This window comes from Lemur catta, chromosome 1 (genome assembly GCF_020740605.2).
Source record: "Lemur catta isolate mLemCat1 chromosome 1, mLemCat1.pri, whole genome shotgun sequence".
NCBI lineage: Eukaryota > Metazoa > Chordata > Mammalia > Primates > Lemuridae > Lemur > Lemur catta.
The window spans coordinates 47,222,816-47,242,439 of NC_059128.1; the positions used below are offsets into that span (position 1 = coordinate 47,222,816).

General features: G+C 33.9%; 1 protein-coding gene across 1 annotated transcript in view; it reads left to right on the forward strand.

The window, feature by feature from the left end:
- MDGA2 (MAM domain containing glycosylphosphatidylinositol anchor 2) overlaps positions 1-19,624 on the forward strand; it is a 762,383-nt gene that overhangs the window by 514,393 nt on the left and 228,366 nt on the right. Inside the window, exon 6 of the mRNA XM_045567836.1 lies at positions 6,619-6,888. Within this exon, the coding sequence (XP_045423792.1) occupies positions 6,619-6,888 (270 nt within the window). The remainder of the gene's footprint in view (positions 1-6,618; positions 6,889-19,624) is intronic.

Below are 19,624 nucleotides of genomic sequence, written 5' to 3' on the forward strand. Positions count from 1 at the left end.
TTTATCACAGTGATAACTTGCTCATTAGTGCTCCTTTACTGGCTTTTCTTCCTTTCCTGTTGCCCTTCTCTGCTCCTTCAATATGTTTCCTGGGATCCCAGCCCATATGAACTGCTGGACAAGGTCTGCTTTTGGGGGGATTCAAACTAGGCAAATATTTTGATTTGCTTTATCGAAGATCAATTAACTATATGTGGAAGGCTTTATGTCTGGATTCTCTGTTCTGATCCATAGATCTATGTCTCTCTGTTCTTGTGCCAGTACCATGCTGTTTTGGTTACTATAGCCTTGTAGTATAGCCTGAAGTCTGGTCAATTGATGTCTCCCAATTTGTTCTTTTTGCTTAAGGTTGCTTTGGCTATACAGGGTCTTCTCTGGTTCCACAGAAAGCATAGAACATTTCTTCTAGATCTATGTTGGCATTTTAGTAGGGATTTCATTGAATCTGTAGATGACTTTGGGGTAGTATAGACATTTTAACAATGTTGATTCTGCTGACCCAGGAGCATGGTATATTTTTCCATATGTTTACATCCTCTGCTATTTCCTTCCTCAGTGTTTAGTAGTTCTCCCAATAGAGGTCTTTCACCTTCTTAGTTAAATATATTCCTAGGTATTTTATTTTCTTTGTTGTTATTGTGCAAGTTATTGAGTCTTCAATTTGGTTCTCAGTTTTACTGTTGGCATATATGAATACTACTGATTTGTGTACATTGATTTTGTAACCTGAGACATTGCTGAATTTATTTATCAATTTCAATAGTCTTTTGACAGAATCTTCGGGGTTTTCCAGACATAAGATCATATCATCATCAGGAAAAAGCAATAGTTTGACCTCTTCTTTCCCCATTTGGATACCCTTGATTTCCTTCTCTTGTCTGATTGCTCTGGCTAGGACTTCCAGCACTATGTTGAATAGAAGTGGTGAGAGTGAGCAACGTTGTCTGGTTACAGTTCTAAGCAGGAATGCTTTCAACATTTCCCCAGTCAGTATGGTGTTGGCTGTGAGTTTGCCATATATGGCTTTTGTCATTTTGAGGTAAATCTCGTCCAAAAAAAAAACGAAAAACCAACTAAGCAAATAGTGTCATGGATGAGAATTTTTGATATTTGGAGTTCACTCCAGTTTTTTTATGTTTCTCCTTCCTCATGATCTTCCCTATGAATTAGGTTACTTTATAACACTCAGATCACCTTCATTAAAAAACAAGAGTTTAGAGTATCTCTAATTCAAGGCAAATGGCCAGTTTATGCAGTAATTAACCACTTCATAGCAATTTAATCAAGGTCTGGATGGATATCTAGGTTCCTTTTTTAGAATAGAAAGCCCCAGATCTATAGAGAGCCAAAGTCTGAAGAATATAAAGATGGATAGCACTGTATTTTGTTTTCAGATTTTTAAAATCATGTCTATCTTCATGTTTACCAATTATGTTAGATAGCAGTAAAACCAAACACTCAAGAAGTCATTCGCCTCTACTAAAATAGTATTCTCTTCCAACAGAATGTATTCTTAATTAACTCCAAACTAAATCTTTGCATCACACATCCAGAAGATTTTATGAGGAACTCATTCACTAAAATTTGTAATGGGCATGAATTCCAAACTCAGGTTGGAAAGAAATATATCTTTCTTTATTATTTCATAATTCAATTTTATTTTTCTTTCAACCACCTATTTTGCCATAATTTCAGAACTTTTGTCTCTATCAATTTGGAGTTTTCACTTTGTTTATATTCTAAGGGAGGCTCTATGCCAAGACCTGGAGCATATAGCCTGGATCTTCTGACAGGAATGTATTTCCTGAGACCTCTCTCATTACTATTGTCTTGATACTTTCAGCTCTGGATGGCTATCCTGCTCTTTCCATTCCACCATTGTGGAGCTGGGAGCTGTTTCCCTGGGGTGTGGGGTCTTTTCCATCAGGCAACTATGTCCTTGTCTGTCTAGCTAGTCATACTCAGTGACCTAGAATAGAAAGGGATACACAGATCCCCTCTGGTATTTAATATCCAAACCTTTGGGATTTGGTGTGGATGTCAAGAGGCCAGTTATCCCTGTCTTGGGCCCACTGAAGTGTCTGTTTTTCAGCCCAAGAAAACTGTTCTTTTTTGTTTGCCAAGGGAAGAGGTGCTGAAGGGGACATGAGAAGAATTCCCTTTCTCAGAGATGTATTCTAAAATATACTTTCTATATTTCAGTTAGTAAAATTCTGTTAAGAGTTTGTGATTTTGGAAAATATAAACCACAGATATTTTATCCTTCCCTCTGCTCTTTTCTTCTGCCCTTCTCTCTCTCCCCCCATCTCTTACATTCTTGTCATTCTACCTCATCATTTCTCTCCCAGGACCAATAACATATATCTATCTATCTATAAAGTATTCCCACAGAGCACATCCAACATTCTAGAATGTTGGCATGCTGATCTTGAAGAGGAGAGTCAGATTTCTGTGACAACTGCTATGGTGACCTCTGCCTTCCATCATTAAGTGCTGGCAGGGTACCAGTCTGAAAGTCTGACTGACACCGCAGTTATTTTTAAGACTATATATGGGCCGGCCTGGTGGCTCACGCCTGTAATCTTAACACTCTGGGAGGCCTAGGCGGGTGGATCGCTTGAGGTCAGGAGTTCGAGACCAGCCTGAGCAAGAGCGAGACCCCGTCTCTACTAAAAATAGAAAGAAATTATCTGGCCAACTAAAATATATATATAGAAAAAATTAGCTGGGCATGGTGGCACATGCCTGTAGTCCCAGCTACTCGGGAGGCTGAGGCAGTAGGATCGCTTGAGCCCAGGAGTCTGAGGTTGCTGTGAGCTAGGCTGACACCACGGCACTCACTCTAGCCTGGGCAACAGCAACCCAGCGAGATTCTGTCTCAAAAAAAAAAGACTATATATGTAGAGAACTTTTTTAGCTGGTGGTATAGTTGAAACTATTTTTATGTAATTTGAGCCATGCTTTGAAAATGACTATAAAATGTGTTTAAAACAATCTATAATTTTGTAATAAAAATGTTTCACTTAATTTGAAAGATTTCCTTTGTTTTCCTTATGTATTTCACCTTTTTCTATTTTCCATTTTAGTTTGATGAGCATCCCAAATGTAAATTTCATGGTGTCCCATCTAGTGTGTTTTTCCTGTCACATTTTAGCTGTCATGTTTAAATTTTATATTACTTATAAGTGAGCTAAAAATAATAATCTGTTTCATATGTTGCTGTGAAGAATGAATGGACATTTAGATTTTGTAACTCTTTTTAAACAGTGTATTTTTCTCATCATGATAAAGAAATTTATGACCTGTATGGCCTTCTATGTTTATCCTTATATAGCAATAGGGTAATTCAACCAACACATGCTGTAGACATACACTGAACATGCAATTATGTACCTGATTTAGTACAGTGAGCTTTTACCTTTCCTCATGTCCTGAGGGACTCAGGGTAGTTGGACAGTTTTTGGACATTGTGGAAAAATAGCATTTATCAAGTGCCTTTTGTCCATGAGCTTTTAAAGGTCCTATGAAAATGCTGAATCTTGAAAAACAAGAGTTTCAATCTAGAAATAATAGACAAAACAAATATTTAATTATATCTCTTCAAAATGTATGGGTGTATTTAAGTGTGTTTTAAAGTCAAAATGGTCTTAAAATATTTATTCCATATGCAGTGAAGATAATTGCATTTTATAGGAACCACATATTTTATTCTAGTCACTTATTAATTTTCACATTTATTGACTTGCCCTACTAATATTTATTAAGCACCCATTAATTTCCAAGCACTAGACCAGACTATGAGGGTAATAATAAAAACAGTAACAAAAGAAAACACCTATTCAGTGCATATTTTGTATCAGCTACCTTTGTGAGGACTTTAAACATTTTAAATCTTCTCAATGCTATAAGACAATTAAAATTATTTTCCTCCATTTCAACAGTGGGAAATTGAGGCACACAGAGGAGAAAGTTCTTGCCCAAGTTCACACAGTTATTAAGTGGCAGAGTCAAGATTTGAACCCAGGTGTCTTTCTCCAGAATTTGTGTTCTTACTACTTAACTATTCCTCCATACTTCAGAGAATGCAATCATGATACTTTACTTCTGGCTAAACAGCCATAGTGTTAGCCCAGCTTATAATATACAATGTGATATGAAAGGGGAAAATTTAGGGGGCTATGGAAGCCTATGAGAAGGAAGTGACTAACCCAGAATGTTTTACCTTACCCTTTATACGCCCCCAAATTAGCAAATGATCCATCCAGTATGAAATATTTTATTTAAAATATTTTAATAATATATGAAAATATTTTATTTAAAATATTTTAATAATATATGAAAATATTTTAATGTTTTCCTATTATTTTTCCTCTAGGACATGATTTATACTTGAGCTTGATAAATCCTAATGTCTGTATGGTTCTTAAGTAAAGCTATATAGTTTTAAAAAGCTGATATTTGTGGAATCGAAAATAAGACACTAGAACAAAACTGACGATGATTTCAACTATTTTGGGGGGGTATTTAAAGGTAGAAAAGTTTGATACTAAAATATATATGAATATTCTTAAAGTCTTAAAATTGTTAGCCACTTTATGGTCTACTTGGGCCATTTTTAATTTCAGGTATAATCAGAGAAAATAAATACCATCAATAATAAAATTATCATGGACAAATACTGTGTTTTCAACTGAAATTTGGAAAGGAGAAAATTTTTAATAAGATTGTGAATGTCGTTCTACAATGCATTGTGGTTACAACAGTGATCTTATTGTTATATATGTATTCCTTTTTGAGCTTTGAAATTCTCTTGAACTTTTTCCTTTAAATAGTGTCCAAGAGAAAACAACTTGTTCTCATACAAATCAACTTCAGAGGCAAATATTTCTTGACTTAATGCCACCACTGTGTGTTTCTGTCATCCAAATATATGCTATAAATGGTCTTTAGGCCATGGGCCTTTTAATTTGACTAAAATGTGATATAAAACAAATTAATCTTTGTTAATATAATTGTTGGGATCTCTATTATTATATTTTAACCAAATACTTTTATAAAATTATGCTATTTACTTTAAGTTGGGCTATAGGGGTTTCCTTTACCTCTTCATGATTATGTACTAATAATTAAGTATCATATCTAGTTTCAGAATATTTATTATCTTCTATCAATTTAATGACACTAAATAATTCTTTGAGATACTTTTTGTCTACCAAACTCCTGTGACTTTTGCATATTATTTTCATGATGTACATTTTCTAACGAGTTTTTAACCATAAGTCTTTATAATTTAATGTTAACAACTCAGAAGGGCTAATATTATGACACTTAAAATATTCTCATATTATTTAAAATGATGTTAAAAGAGTCCTCTTGGAACAATGATGTCTAAAAAGGTCATGAAAGGAAAGGCGCTTCATGTCTTTCCTATAGAAACAAAATATGGAATTATTTTCTTCATCCCTTTGGATTTTTTTTTAAATAAAGCAGGCAATATTAAACCACAGAAGAAATCTAGCTTTTATTCTTAGAAATACACTCTCAAACTCTAAGCTGAACTTAAGATAGAAAAGTCACACAGTACAATTGAACAGTTTAAATATTTCTAATATGGATTGATTTCATACAATAGAGCCCTAACTTTGACATAAATATTTATGAATATATGAACTCAAATGTCAGTAGAATGCATTTCCCGTCTTTATTTAGGGATGCATTATTTAGGTTAGCATGCAGTGTAAGCAGAAAAAAAGTGCTATATGTGAATATAGTTTTTGTGTAGTTGCTATTTTGAGTGCTGATGAAAAGGCTGTAACACAGCATTTTCTACTGAATGGATGTTTACCTTTGTACTTTTTAACCTGAAAGCTTGCAATGGACTTATTTTCACTGGGGAACTATTATAACCCAAACATTAGAGGAGTAGCAGGCATGATTTGATGGCTATGTTTTGAGTTCTCTTATGGTTCTTACTAAGTTTTAACACAGTATTTAGGAGAACTCACTGCCTGGACCTTTGTGATTCAAGAGGTTAGAGATGAAGTATGAGTATTGCCATCAAAATTACATGATTGTGTTATTCCTTTCAAGAGCAAAAATCAGGCTCACTGAATAGCAATAAACTGGATGAGCTATGCCTTTTTCTGTTTCTTGGTTGTGTTCAGGTTGCAAAAATTCATCATTTCACCTAAGATATATCAAAAGATTAAGTAATTGACTATTTTCACCATGAAAATACAAGGTCTAAATTGCTGCGATACTTATACTAGGAGTGACAGAAACAAAAGGTGACTGCCAGCATTAAAAGAGAAAGGGATATTTTGTTTTCAAATTGTATTTAATGCTTGTCACTCAAATTTCAGAGCAATAATCCAGGGAAACAAATTTTAATTCCCCCTTCATGTGTAAGATTCTTAATACAATTCTGTAATTTAATACTATTTAATTGAAATGTGAAACCATTAAATCCTGTTTAAACTTGAATGATACAGTATAATTTTGGCAAAAGAAAACAATATTTCATTTTAATTGCTTGAATGAATGGATATAATTCATGTTGTTGAATTGGAGCTGTAGCATATCTAAATAGGTGCACATTCTTTTGTTTATGTCTTTTAGCATCTCCGTCAATTAAACTCTTGGTGGATGATCCTATAGTTGTAAATCCTGGAGAGGCCATAACATTAGTATGTGTTACAACAGGAGGAGAGCCTGCACCTTCTCTCACCTGGGTCAGGTCCTTTGGGACTCTGCCTGAAAAGACTGTTTTGAATGGAGGAACTTTGACCATACCTGCCATCACCTCAGATGATGCTGGTATTTACAGCTGCATCGCCAATAATAATGTGGGAAACCCTGCAAAAAAGTCCACTAACATCATTGTGAGAGGTAAGTTTGCCTAGGAAATGTTATGACATAGATTTCTGGGTTAGATAGGCTATTAAAAATCAAATAATGTTTGATATAAAACTATTTCCTCAAATATTGCATATATATATATATAAAATACAGAAAAAAATTGTTGATAATAATGGTGTCTAAGTGGAACCTAAAAATCCTAAATCTTAATAACAGTGCTTTATATTTGCATTGGATATTTTCATAACTTACCCTTAGTGATGCCATTGAATACTTTTTATAATATGTTTTCAGTAAAAAAAAATGATTAAATGAAAAATGTGGCATAGAGTATAAAACATTGTTTTACAGATTCTGTATTAGTTTAGGATTTTAGTAAATTTTTCAATTTAATGCTTAGTATGCATTTATTAAACCTCTATTATCACTAGGTCTTTAAAATGTGAGGCTATATAGAGATCTATAAAATATTGCCCTGTACTTAAGGATTATACTCTCAGATAGTGGAAATAAAATATATCAATAGTCATATGATATGATATTTGACACACATAAACAAAAGGTGTAGAAATTTTTTACAAAAAGAAATTATAGCCACTGAGGCTGAGGTTATTAGAAAATGTCTAATGACATTTGCACTAGGTCTTATAGGTTGAGTAGAGTTTGGATGGAGTGAAATTGGGGGAAGACATAGAAAAGTCAGAGATAGAATAGGTGATGCTTATTTGATGAATTGAAGTATAATGTGGGTCACTAAGTCAATGGCAGCAATGCCATTCAAATGTGGCTGCTTCCCGCTGGTATGCTGGGGCTACACATACGGATGTTCGCCCTCCATTTGGGGGGATGTAAAGGAGATGAAAGGAGGGTGTTCAAGGAGAGCATATGCTTCTTCTCGTCTCACTTCACTTGGCTTGGTCCTGGGTTGGGAGTGAAGGGTGGACACAGATGGCTCTGAAGTCCAAATAGACATCATATGTCTAAGAGGAACCTTTGCACACAGATAAAATTTACTCATGATGGCAGCTTATGATGGAAGCAAAACATAATTGAATATAGCCAGATAACTATTTGTGATTTTGTGAATATAGATTGTGGTGGATTTAGTGACCATAGTTATCTGTTATTATCCAAATTATTAGAAATATGTTATTTGGCAAAAATATACTCTATTCAAAATATTGCAAATATTACAATACACTATAAATCAAGGCACTGAATAGTGTACTATCTGCCACAAAATTATGGGCATACAATTACAATATTTAGTAATTGTAAGATGTATCATTCTTTTATGATCACTACAGAGTAAAACATAATGCCAATTAAATTACTGAAGTGTTTTCTTGTGAGATAGAATGTTTTTGAAAAGGCTTTTTTAAATTTGTTTATACTTAGGTTTTCTTTTAAGCCATATGTCACCCAGTAGCACACATAAAAAGGAAATTTAAAGCAAAATAAATTGATTGAATTATTCTTAAAAATTCACACTCAGAACCCAACTTCTAAATCAGTTTTCATCCCAGCATCTTTGATGACCATGGTTTGCTACACAATATTGTCTTTATATCACTAAGAACATTTATAGCTTAGAATTATAGACAAATATTTTCTTTGAAATTTTCTTCCAAGTCAGGTCATCACTGCTGTTCCTAGCTAATAGCAACTGTGACAGGCTATTGAATGTAAGCTGCATTCCGATATCAGAAATGTTAAAATGTCAAAATAAAGAGAGATTTTAGAATCAATGTAAAGTGTTCTTTATTTCAATTGTTTAACAAACTTCAATTGTTTAACAAACTTCTATCCCTGCTTTCAAAGGAGTTTACAGTTCAGTAAGGAAGATAGAAATAAAAAAGAATAATACATGAAAATAAATTTTAAAAGATAGGATTCACAATGGAAGTGTTCAACCTTCCTGTTTTAAATACCTGTATTGATGACATGGGACTCCTTTTAAGCCTCGTCTCAGTGAGCAACCAGATTCTGTTCTCTCTCTTTATCAAAATTTAAAAAGAAGAAGAAGAAACAAAAACTTTAGTCACCAATGTTTGTTTTATTTCTTTTCTTTGCTTTTTAAAATACTGGCTTTCCCAAGTAGCCATAGAATAATCTACCAAATCTTCCTGTAATGATTGTGAGTTGAGTTAAAGCCCTGCAACACCTGTCCTTAGGTGTAATGTAGAATCTTCTATGACATTATTTTATCAAGAACAGTAACTCACTTGAGAAAAATGATGCATTGAATCTAGTTGTCACAACAGGATCATTTGCAACTACAGAATTAATGTACAACTGGGAAATTGTTCAGCATAAAATGTCTGTGTTTCTCAGGCAACCTCTGTAAAGGACTAACTTAGTAAACAGCAAATATTAATATATGCTCAGAGAATGATTTGCTCCTCCCTACCCTACCTAGCAGTGTATGTGTCCTTACAAAAGAAAGTTTCCAACTTTGACATGAATGACCTGAAATAAATAAAGCCCTAAAAATTTATTTTTCTGATCTATGATTTCTTTTTATGCCTTTAATTTGTCTGAAATGTACATTTGCATAATCACATTATATTGCCAGTGGGACTTCTCAGCAGTGGCATTCACATAATTCATAAAATCAAGTTTGTATATAATCTTACTGGGGAGAGAAATACCCTTGGTTAAAGGGTCCTAAATTAAACTGTGGGGAAAAAAAACCCTACTACAATAATGTGAGGCATCTGATTTCTGTCCACAGCAGCCAAGAAATTCAGTTTAAGTAAATTAGTTTTCTTTTTATTATATCAAAGAAAAGTTTTTCAAGTCTTCTGAATGTATAGATCTCTGCAGTGTCTTAGATTAACTTTATCATGGACACAGTAAAAATAGAACTCTAGATTTATTTTCTCCTATTCTTTTCTGTAATTAAATCAGGATCCACAGACCAGGTTTCTGACCAAGCATAAAGGTATTTTGTGCATAGAATTACCGTTCCGGTTTGAAAATGTCCACACACAGAATAAGAGTGTAGGGTCCAGATAGAATAAAACTCAAGAAACATTTCAGAACTCCTCATTTGACTTTTTTAAAAATAGAAAACACTTTCAAGTAAATAATGTAGATGGCACTAAGTAGATAACAAGCTCAGAACTGAATATGAATCTCATATGGTTCACTACTTTGGTGGAATATTTATAAATATAGTAGCAATGCCTTTTCTTATGATCCTTCAAGAAACTGAAGTTACTGAGCCACATTTCTCCTAAGTTAGGAGAGAAGCAGTTTCCTAATACAACTGAAAAGAATATTATGTTGATTTCCTAGTTATATGTTAAGTGACCTGAGTTCCGGCTTTCCAAACTCCTGTTAGATGATAGGTCATTTCCATTTAAAGTTCTTTGTTGTTGTGATTCACTGTATTTATAAATGCCCATATTTCTCTTTTGTCATGAATTAAACCACTGTGTTGAACAAGCATGCCTCATAACACGATCAAGACATTACTGTATTTTAGTGTCCCGTGGCCTCTTTGAATGTGCTATTACACATTCAAATCATAAACACACATTTAGTTCTGTGTTTTGGATGCATGATCTAAAATAGTAATAAAACCCTAAATCTGATTTACTGCAAAATGTTTCATCCTCCCTAGCTTGGGTGCACTTAGAGCTGGAGACCTGCATGGGGAAGGGGAAATGGCTTTGTTGTCTGTCAATTCTCTCCCCTCCTCACCACCTCCACACCCCTAGCCTGATAGCCAGGTTCTGACCACCCTGGCTTGAGGTGGGCTTTGGAGGTTTTCCTCTCTATATAAGGCTTTCTTGTTTCCTATGTGGCATATTAATGGAACCTTACAAAGTTCCTCTACTGGAAGATATGTACATCCAGGGGGATCAAGGAGAAGTCTCCAGTGATGGGAGTCTCCCAAGAATCAATTAATGTGCCACACTTCCTAAGCATCTTGTGCTGACCCATCCCCTTTCTGCTGAGGGTCTCTCTCTCCTTCATGCAGCCACTAAACAGAGCCCAAAACAAGTTCACATCCCTTCCCTATGAGACTGTCATCTGTCTGGTAGAAATGCTTACAAATAAACTCTGTGAGAACACACGAGTTTCAATGTACCAAAGCTGATGGGTCCCCTGAAAAGCTCCTCAATAGGATTCAGATGAAATAGACAGGTTCTGTTGTCACCTTGGGTTTTGGAAAAGTTGCATCTCATACTTTTCTCCAGAGATATCCCTTTTTTTTTTTTTTTACAGTTTAGAATAACTTTATTTCTAAAATTATCATACAGTAAAACTAACTTCTTTGGTACACAGTTCTATGATTTTTTTTATTTCAGAATATTATGGGGGTACAGATGCTTTGGTTTCATAAATTGCCTTTGCACCACCGGATTCAGAGCTACAAGTGTGCCCATGCTCCAGACAGCACCGCACCCTTTAGGTGTGAATATACCCATCCCCTCCTCCCACTCCCACCTGCCTGACACCCTATGAATGTTACTTCCCATATGTGTACATTAGTGTTAATCAATTAGTACCAATTTAATGGTGAGTATATGGGGTGTTTGTTTTTCCATTCTTGTGATACTTCACTTAGAAGAATGGGCTCCAGCTCCATCCAGGATAATATAAGAGATAGTTCACATTTTATGGCTGAGTAGTACTGCATGGTATACATATACCACATTTTATTAATCCACTCATATATTGATGGGCACTTGGGTTGTTTCCACATATTTGCAGTTGTGAATGGTGCTGCTATAAACATTCAAGTGTAGATGTCTTAGACAAAAACATACACTGGGGAAAAGAATCCCTATTCAATAAGTGGTACTGGGGAAATTTAGATAGCCACATGTAGAAGACTGAAATAAGATCCGCACCTATCACCTCTCACAAAAATCAACTCATGATGGATAACGGACTTAAACCTAAGGCATGAAACCATAAGAATTCTAGAAGAAAATATTGGAAAAACTCTTGTAGACATTGCCCTAGGCAAAGAATTTATGAAGAAGACCCCAAAAGCAATCATGGCAACCACAAAAATAAATAAATGGGGCCCGATCAAATTAAAAAGCTTCTGCACAGGCAAAGAAACTATCACTAGCATGAATAGACAACCTACAGAATGGGAGAGAATATTTGTATGCTATATATCCTATAAAGGGCTAATAACAGGAATCTATGTAGAACTCAGGAAAATCAGCAAGAAAAAAATCAAACAACCCCATTAAAAAGTGGGCAAAGGACATGAACAGAAACTTTTCAAAAGAAGATAGACTAATGGCCAAGAAACATGAAAAAATGCTCAACATCTCTGTCATGAGGGAAATGCAAATCAAAACCACAATGAGATATCACTTCACTCCAGTGAGAATGGCTTTTGTCAAAAAGTCCCAAAACAACAAATGTTGGTGTGGATGTGGAGAGATAGGAACACTCATACACTGTTAATGGGACTGCAAACTAGTGCAACCTCTATGGAGATACCTCAAAGAACTAAAAGTAGAACTGCTATTTGATCTTGGAATCCCACTACTGGGTATTTAACCAAAGGAAAAAAAGACATTCCAAAGATATCCTTTTAATTGAATTTAATCTCTGACTCTTCTTTTACTCTCAATTGTCTGTAAAGTCTAAGAATCATGTAATGAGATTTCTTCCACGTCATTTGAAAATTCTGCATAAGAAGGAGGTCTGTTTCACACTTAATATGGAATTCTGTGGATTCTATTTTCAGGCAAAAGAAAGTCAGGAAAAGTTTATTCTATCATCTAATTTTACACAAATATAGGATTAGGGGAATTTTCAAAACTTGTAGCTGGCATTCTTGAATGTGATTCATCAGCAAGTCCTCGTGGCTCCATCTTCAAAATATACTTTGAATCTGACCATATCTTTTTACGTTCACTGTAACCATCCATGTTTGAACCATGAATGTATCTCCCCTGGATGATTAAAACAGTCTTTTCATTGTTATTCTTTCTTCTCCGGCCCCTCTTTTAGATATTCATCCATTGTAATAGATAAGGTAGACTAGGCTGAATTATTAATAATAAATAGACCCAGACATGTAATTACTCAAAACAAAAGAACCTTAGATTTTGTTCATGAATGAGTGCAGAGTGTTTATTAGTTGATAATTCTGCTGGTGGTGTTGTGTATGAGATGAGTGTGCCTGTGTGTGTAGGGGAGGAGATGGGTTCTGCTCCATGCAGACATTCAGGTATCTAGGCTGATAGTGTCTCTGCCATCTTTAGTCTGTGGCTAATAAAGTTGCTCTGAGTGTTGCCTTCATCCCTGTCAGCTGGAAGTAGGAAGGAGCTTGAATGACCACCTATGGGAGACTTTTATGGGAAGATACACATTAGTTCTGATCACATTCTGTTGGCTAGAACTCAGACACACAGCACATACAATGACTTGAAGGCTGGAAAATATATTCTTACTATGCACTAAGGAAAAAGAAGACATGGAATTTTGTCACCAGCTAGCCATCTCTGCCACATTCATGCAAGACCCAGAGTGACTAAAATCACCTTTCTCCTGATCAAATTCATCCCATGACTTTCTAGCTCACCCAGAATGGAATTCAAATTCCTTATCATTTCAGATGCCTCTCATTTTTAGTCACTTTACTTTAGACATATTTTCCTTCTTATTCTTCACAACTCAGGGCTTGTAGATTTACTGTTCTTTCTCCCTGGAATATTAATTTTTGAATACTACCTTCTGGTAAATACCTTCTCTGACACCCTATCTTAAATAGCCCATTTCTAATTCCTATATCATGATTTATTGTTTCTTCTTATCAAATAACTACCTGGAATTACTTTATACATATACCCTTATTTATTGTCTCCCTCTCTCATGGGACCATAGGGGCAAAAACTTGTGTGTTTGTTGTCTTATTCAGTGATGTATCCCTGGAGCCTAGAATATTACCTAGCATATAGTAGATGCTCAATAAACATATGTTGTGTGACTGAATCTCTTCTATATGTTCATTGGCTTATATTAGACATTTTTCTGAATATCTTCCTTCGATAGCCTAAGTATATATTAAATGATGTTCAGCAAAATTGGGAAATTCAATATGTATATTAAATAATATTAAATCATATGATGTGATTAGCTCCTTTGAAAGGCTGCATTGTTCTGATTATTCATTACTGTGTAACAAGATACCTCAAAACAGTAGCTTATAACAATAGCAATCCTTCATTTTGCGCACAAATCTGGAGTTTAAGCAGCTCAGCTAAAAAATTCAGGGTTTGTCATATAATTGCAGTCTGAAGGTGGCTGGAATCACCTTCAGTGCTTTCTTATTCAAATATCTGGTGCCTGGACTAAGAAGCTCAAGCGGCTGGGCTCCTCAGGTCATTCTCTCTCTGTCTCTGTCCCTCGCCCTCTTTCTCTCTCTTGCTCTCTCTCTCTCTCTATCTCCCCCTCTGTCATTCTCTCTCATTCTTGTCACTTTACACAATTTCTCCACATGGCAGCTTCAAAATAGCCAGACTTCTATAAAACTCCCAGGTCGAGTTTCCCAAGAGCTGCATAGGCTCTTGCTACCAAGCCTCTGAAGACAGGCAGTATCGTTACTGCATCTATTCTTCGAGACAGTGACAAAGTCTGGCCCAGTTCCAGGAGGAGTCAAATATCTCCACCCTGTGATGTGTGGAATCATTTGCAGCCTGTTGTAAAGCCACCGGAGTATGCAGTGCGCTCCATAAACCATTATCTTCGCATCATGCTCCCATGCTTCGATGCTCATTTCTGCCTTTACTTTTTCCGTTTTTCGAACCCACGGCCTCTGCAAAGTAACACTGTAGACATAGTTTCACTTTTAATTTTAGGATTATTTCAGCATATTTTTTGTTGGCTATGATCTCAGAGTCCTAATATGAAGAAGTAGAAAAATATGTCAATATTGAAATAGAGTTAACCTTTATGGAAGGAGTCAATATGTATTCAGTAGGGCATGAATTTACACTGTCCCAACTGCACAGGAATATGCTGTAACCTGCAGGAACATCATAACACTCTGTTCTGAAAAGTGATGATTTACCTAACTCCAGTTTATCCACATGAAAGAACAGTAGTTTTTAAAAATATGAATTTTATTATTAATCAAATTTGTTCTGAACTCATTTGACTGAAATAGATCAAATATTAGCACTGCTTACATTTCAAAATGATCATCTTTATTTAAACTTATTACAAAAAGTCTTATAATTCTAAAATTCTATGATTAAAAATTTTGAACCTTTGAGTGTACCAGTTCTGCTAAGATAGTGGCAATAGCTAACACTGAGCAATTACTGTGTACCAGACCACCACACACACTATATGCATTAACTTTTTAATCATCTGAACACACTTATGAGGTAGAAAAATTATTATTCCTCCTTTAAAGAAAAGTAAAATGGAAGAGAGAGCAGTTAAATAACTTCCCAAAAGCAAGTTTTACTTAACCAATGTGGCTGAGACTCAAAAACTACACAATGTGATTCCAGGGTCACTATTTTAACAAAGATGTCTTTCAATATTTAGCTAGACTTTTACAAATATTTAATTTTCTCCCAATTACTTCAACTGATAAAAATCCTTTTCTATTTTTTCTGTCCTTGCATTGCCAGTGACTTACTAGGGATTCTTTTTGGGTTGTGAATACGTTCTCTTTATACTTGTGGAAAAAAAAATCCCCCAAAATACAGAGTTCTCAGATATTTTTCCTAATTAACACTGTCTCCTTTCAAATATATAACCTCCTTTAATTGGAAGAAATTTTATTTTTGTTAACCAGGATTTTTCCTCCAATAATGGTGGACATACTTTTATTTGATTAGAAGTTCTAACCAACATATTGTTTTTTGTTTATGATTTTCTAAATAATATTATATTTTGAAGGACTTGGCATGACACTTTCATTAGCTGTCTTACAAATTATTGTTAAAAATTTTAAAGTATTTAGAGTTACTGGAAAAGATCAATGGAATCACTAAAGACAAGTATACAAAATATCTGCACAAGTAAAACATTCAGGATAAGCAAAGAAAAAACAAGTAATGTATAGTTATAAATGTATGTTTCTTGTTTTCACTGACAGGTGTATATCTCCAATCTATTAACCAGAAAGCCAATCTGAGTTCATTGGCAATCTCCCAGAAAGAATTGGTCAAATTTAGCCCATGATGCATTTCTGAGTAGACTTTATTTCTGCATTTCAATTGCATGGTCAGTGCAGTCCTTTCTAAGCATTTAGATTCATCAAAATCTAATTTTCCATCATCAATAGCTTTGTTCCATAATCTTTTATTATTAAAAACTATAGTGATAATAGCTAAAATTGTAGACCAATCTTTTAACATTCCCCAAAAGCCGAACTGTCTGCTGTGTACAGATGTCCCAATTATTTATGCAGATTAAGTACTTTATTTCTTTCTCAATTTAATATTCCGTAGTAATTACGCCTCCCCAAAACACCAGAGAGAATTTTATTATATTGTTTTGTAGCTCTAAAATGGTTTCATTATTGTCTTTTAAAAAATTAACTAGGGTCATATAAACCTAAAAATTATCAAATTCAGTAGTTCTCTTCTGAATTTAGATAGTTCACTTTCCTTTTATAAATAAAATATATTGAACTTGCCCTTGTTCTTTGAAATAATATATGAAGAATTATCTAAAACACAATTTCAAGTAAAAAGTTTGTCTAGATATTTCATAATATAACTACTTTTATATAATGATATAGAGACAGCTTAGTTATACATGTTTATTTTATTAAAGCTTAAATTGTCCTGCTTAGTAGATGGTAGTCTCTCGTATTATATTTACTCTAGCCAAAAGAAGATATGCCAACTGATGGTAGTGTTCTAAAAGTCAATACCACTTGATATTCGAAAAAGAAGAATTTTATTAAAGTAACGCTATTTTTAAAATTCTTTAATCAGGTCCTTTGAGACACTCTGTAGTTTTTTTGGATACCCTACAGTTATAAAACAGTGCTAAAACAATGGACGCTAATATGAAAATTCAAAATTTAACATTGTAGCCTGTTGTACAGCAAGTATTTATTTCCCAGACCCACTGGCTCTTCACACTTAGTTTGTATGGGTTAAATGGTCTGTAGGAAGGAAGGTATAGGGCAAGATTTCTGTGATATTCTAGTTTTGCCTTAAATTAGCTCTCACATCATGGATAGACAAACAAGCCTCTGCTTGTTTTTCTCTAGACCTAAGAAATTGCAGTATATAAACTCTAAGTTACATTGGCTCTAGCCATCTATGATATTATAATAACAAAGTGTGCCTTGATTCATGATAATTTTTATGTATATCTTGACTTAATCACTCTTCATTTTTGTTTACAAATGTACTTGAACAAATGCAAGGGGACTCATGGCTCTACAGGTTTACACATATCAACATACAATTATTAAAGAACAGTGAATTTTAAAATGAAGTTTTATTCTAAAAAATTATGTATGTTACTTACCTCAGAATATTAATCCAGTAAAATAAATCTAAGTGATGCTGTTAATAGGTATTTAAAATATTTCTACTCCATGCTAGATCTGTGTCAGTTGTTAAAGGGACAGAGGAAGAATGAGTACAGTTCCTGAGTTCACAGAGTTCATACTTTTATAAACTAAAACAAAAATTAGTTTTTTGCAATTTTGAATTGCACAATATTTTATATACAATTTTTAATTGAATTAGCAACCTGCCAAATTTTCTGTTCACTGTGTTTGTCTCTGTTTCCCTTTGAATTCTGTCCAAATTCTTCCAACATCAGTGCTCATTCCAAATACTTCAGGAAATTTCTAAATAGAGCCAATCAAATCTAATTCTTAACTCTTTTAGACTTCATAGGATAATTTCTTAATTTTAGCTTTCAAAGAATCTTTTGTTTTCTTCTTTTTTCCTTATTGTCTCAACAAATATACTTATCTAAAAATTGTATAAGTATGGAAAGCGTCAATCCAGTAATTCAAATCCATTTTAACCAAAATTTATCTGTTAAGATTACCCAAGAGTTAGTGACTGATGAGAAAAAAACTTATCCATTGAAAGTCCATATTCACAATAATATCATTTGTTAAAACAGATCAAAATGTACATTTAAGATATGAACATTTCACTGTATGTAAATTATACTTCAAAACTCAAAAAAAGGTAATTTAAAAAAAAAAGTTAGAATATATTGTTTCCAGCTATCTTAAAGTTTATGTAAAATCAGTGTTGCTTTCTCTTTGTTTTAAAGAACTCTCAGGAGACACCATCTGGGCTTAGATTGCTTTGTATAAAGATTTTCAATTATGGATTTAATTTCTATAATAAATATAGGACTATTAAAATGTCCATTTCTTTTTCTAAGTTAGTTTTACTTTTCTAGGAATCTGAATATGCCATTTAAGTTGTCAAATTTATTGATATAAAGTTGTAATAATTCCTTTAATTATCTTTTTAATATTTTGGGGGTCAAGGGTGTGCCAGTAAACCAGCTCGCTGAAAGAAAAAAAGAAACTTGATTTATATTACTTGCCAGTTTCCATGGTGTATATAATTAGAACACAGCCATATCCAAATTTTGTAGGTGGGAAGAAATACATATAATCTGCTGGGTATGAGGTGGTTCCCACATACCACTACTGTAATCTATAATGAAGCCATGATATTGGTCATTTGTGTCTTCTTTATTTGGTTTTTCTTTATTAGTTTTGTGAGGTAATTCAATTTCCTTACTATTTTTTAAAAAAACAACTTTTGATTCTTGGTTTTCTTGATTTTTCTCTTGTTTTCATATATATTTTCTATTGTAATGATTTTTACACTTAATTATTTCCTTTTTTTCTATATTGTTAGATTTAAAGTACTAATTTCTTCCAATTTCTTAAAGCATTAATTTGATTATTGATTTTAAACTTTTCTATATTTCCCAGTGTCGGCTTTTAAGCCTGTGTTCTTCTAGACATACTATTAACTGTATCCCAAAAGTTTGATGTATAATATTTTTATTATCATTCAGTTTGAAATACTTTCTAATTTCCACTGTGTTTTTTTTTTCTTTGACCCAAAAGTTACTTAGAATTATATTAAGTTCTAAACACCTGAGATTTTCTAATTATATGTTTGTTATTGAGTATAACTTAATTTCATTTTTATTAGAGTTTATATTCTAAATGTCTTAGCCCAGGTTCCTATAACAAAAATACTGTAGATTGGGTGGCTTATAAACAACGGAAATTTATTTCCCACAGTCCTGGATCCTGGAAATGCAAGATCAGGGTGTCAACATGGTCAGATTCTGCTGAAGACTCTCTTCTGGGATGCATACTGCAGATTTCTCGTATCCTCACATGATGAAGAGCAGAGAGGGAAAGCAAGCTCTCTCTGTGACTCTTTTTTTTTTTTTTCAATCACTTAATACATTTAATCATCAGTATCATTATTATCATATGACATTTACGGAAGGTAGTTGAATCTTATCAGTAATTCAGTATTACAACACATTGCAATATAGTCATGGTACCATTCAGTTTATTATAGAGCAGATCAGTAAAAATTAAAGTATTTGTTATGCCTTTCCAACATAATTAGCCCATGCCCATATACCGAGTATTATGGACAGATATCATCACAATTGGTCATGACTTGGTTACTTCTGGGTTCCAAGTCAGTTGAGAACAAAGTCAGCCACCCTTAGTTCACAGGCTTGTACTGATACTGGCTTCTATTGTGTGCTATTATACAGCACGGTTGTTCACAACTGTCCT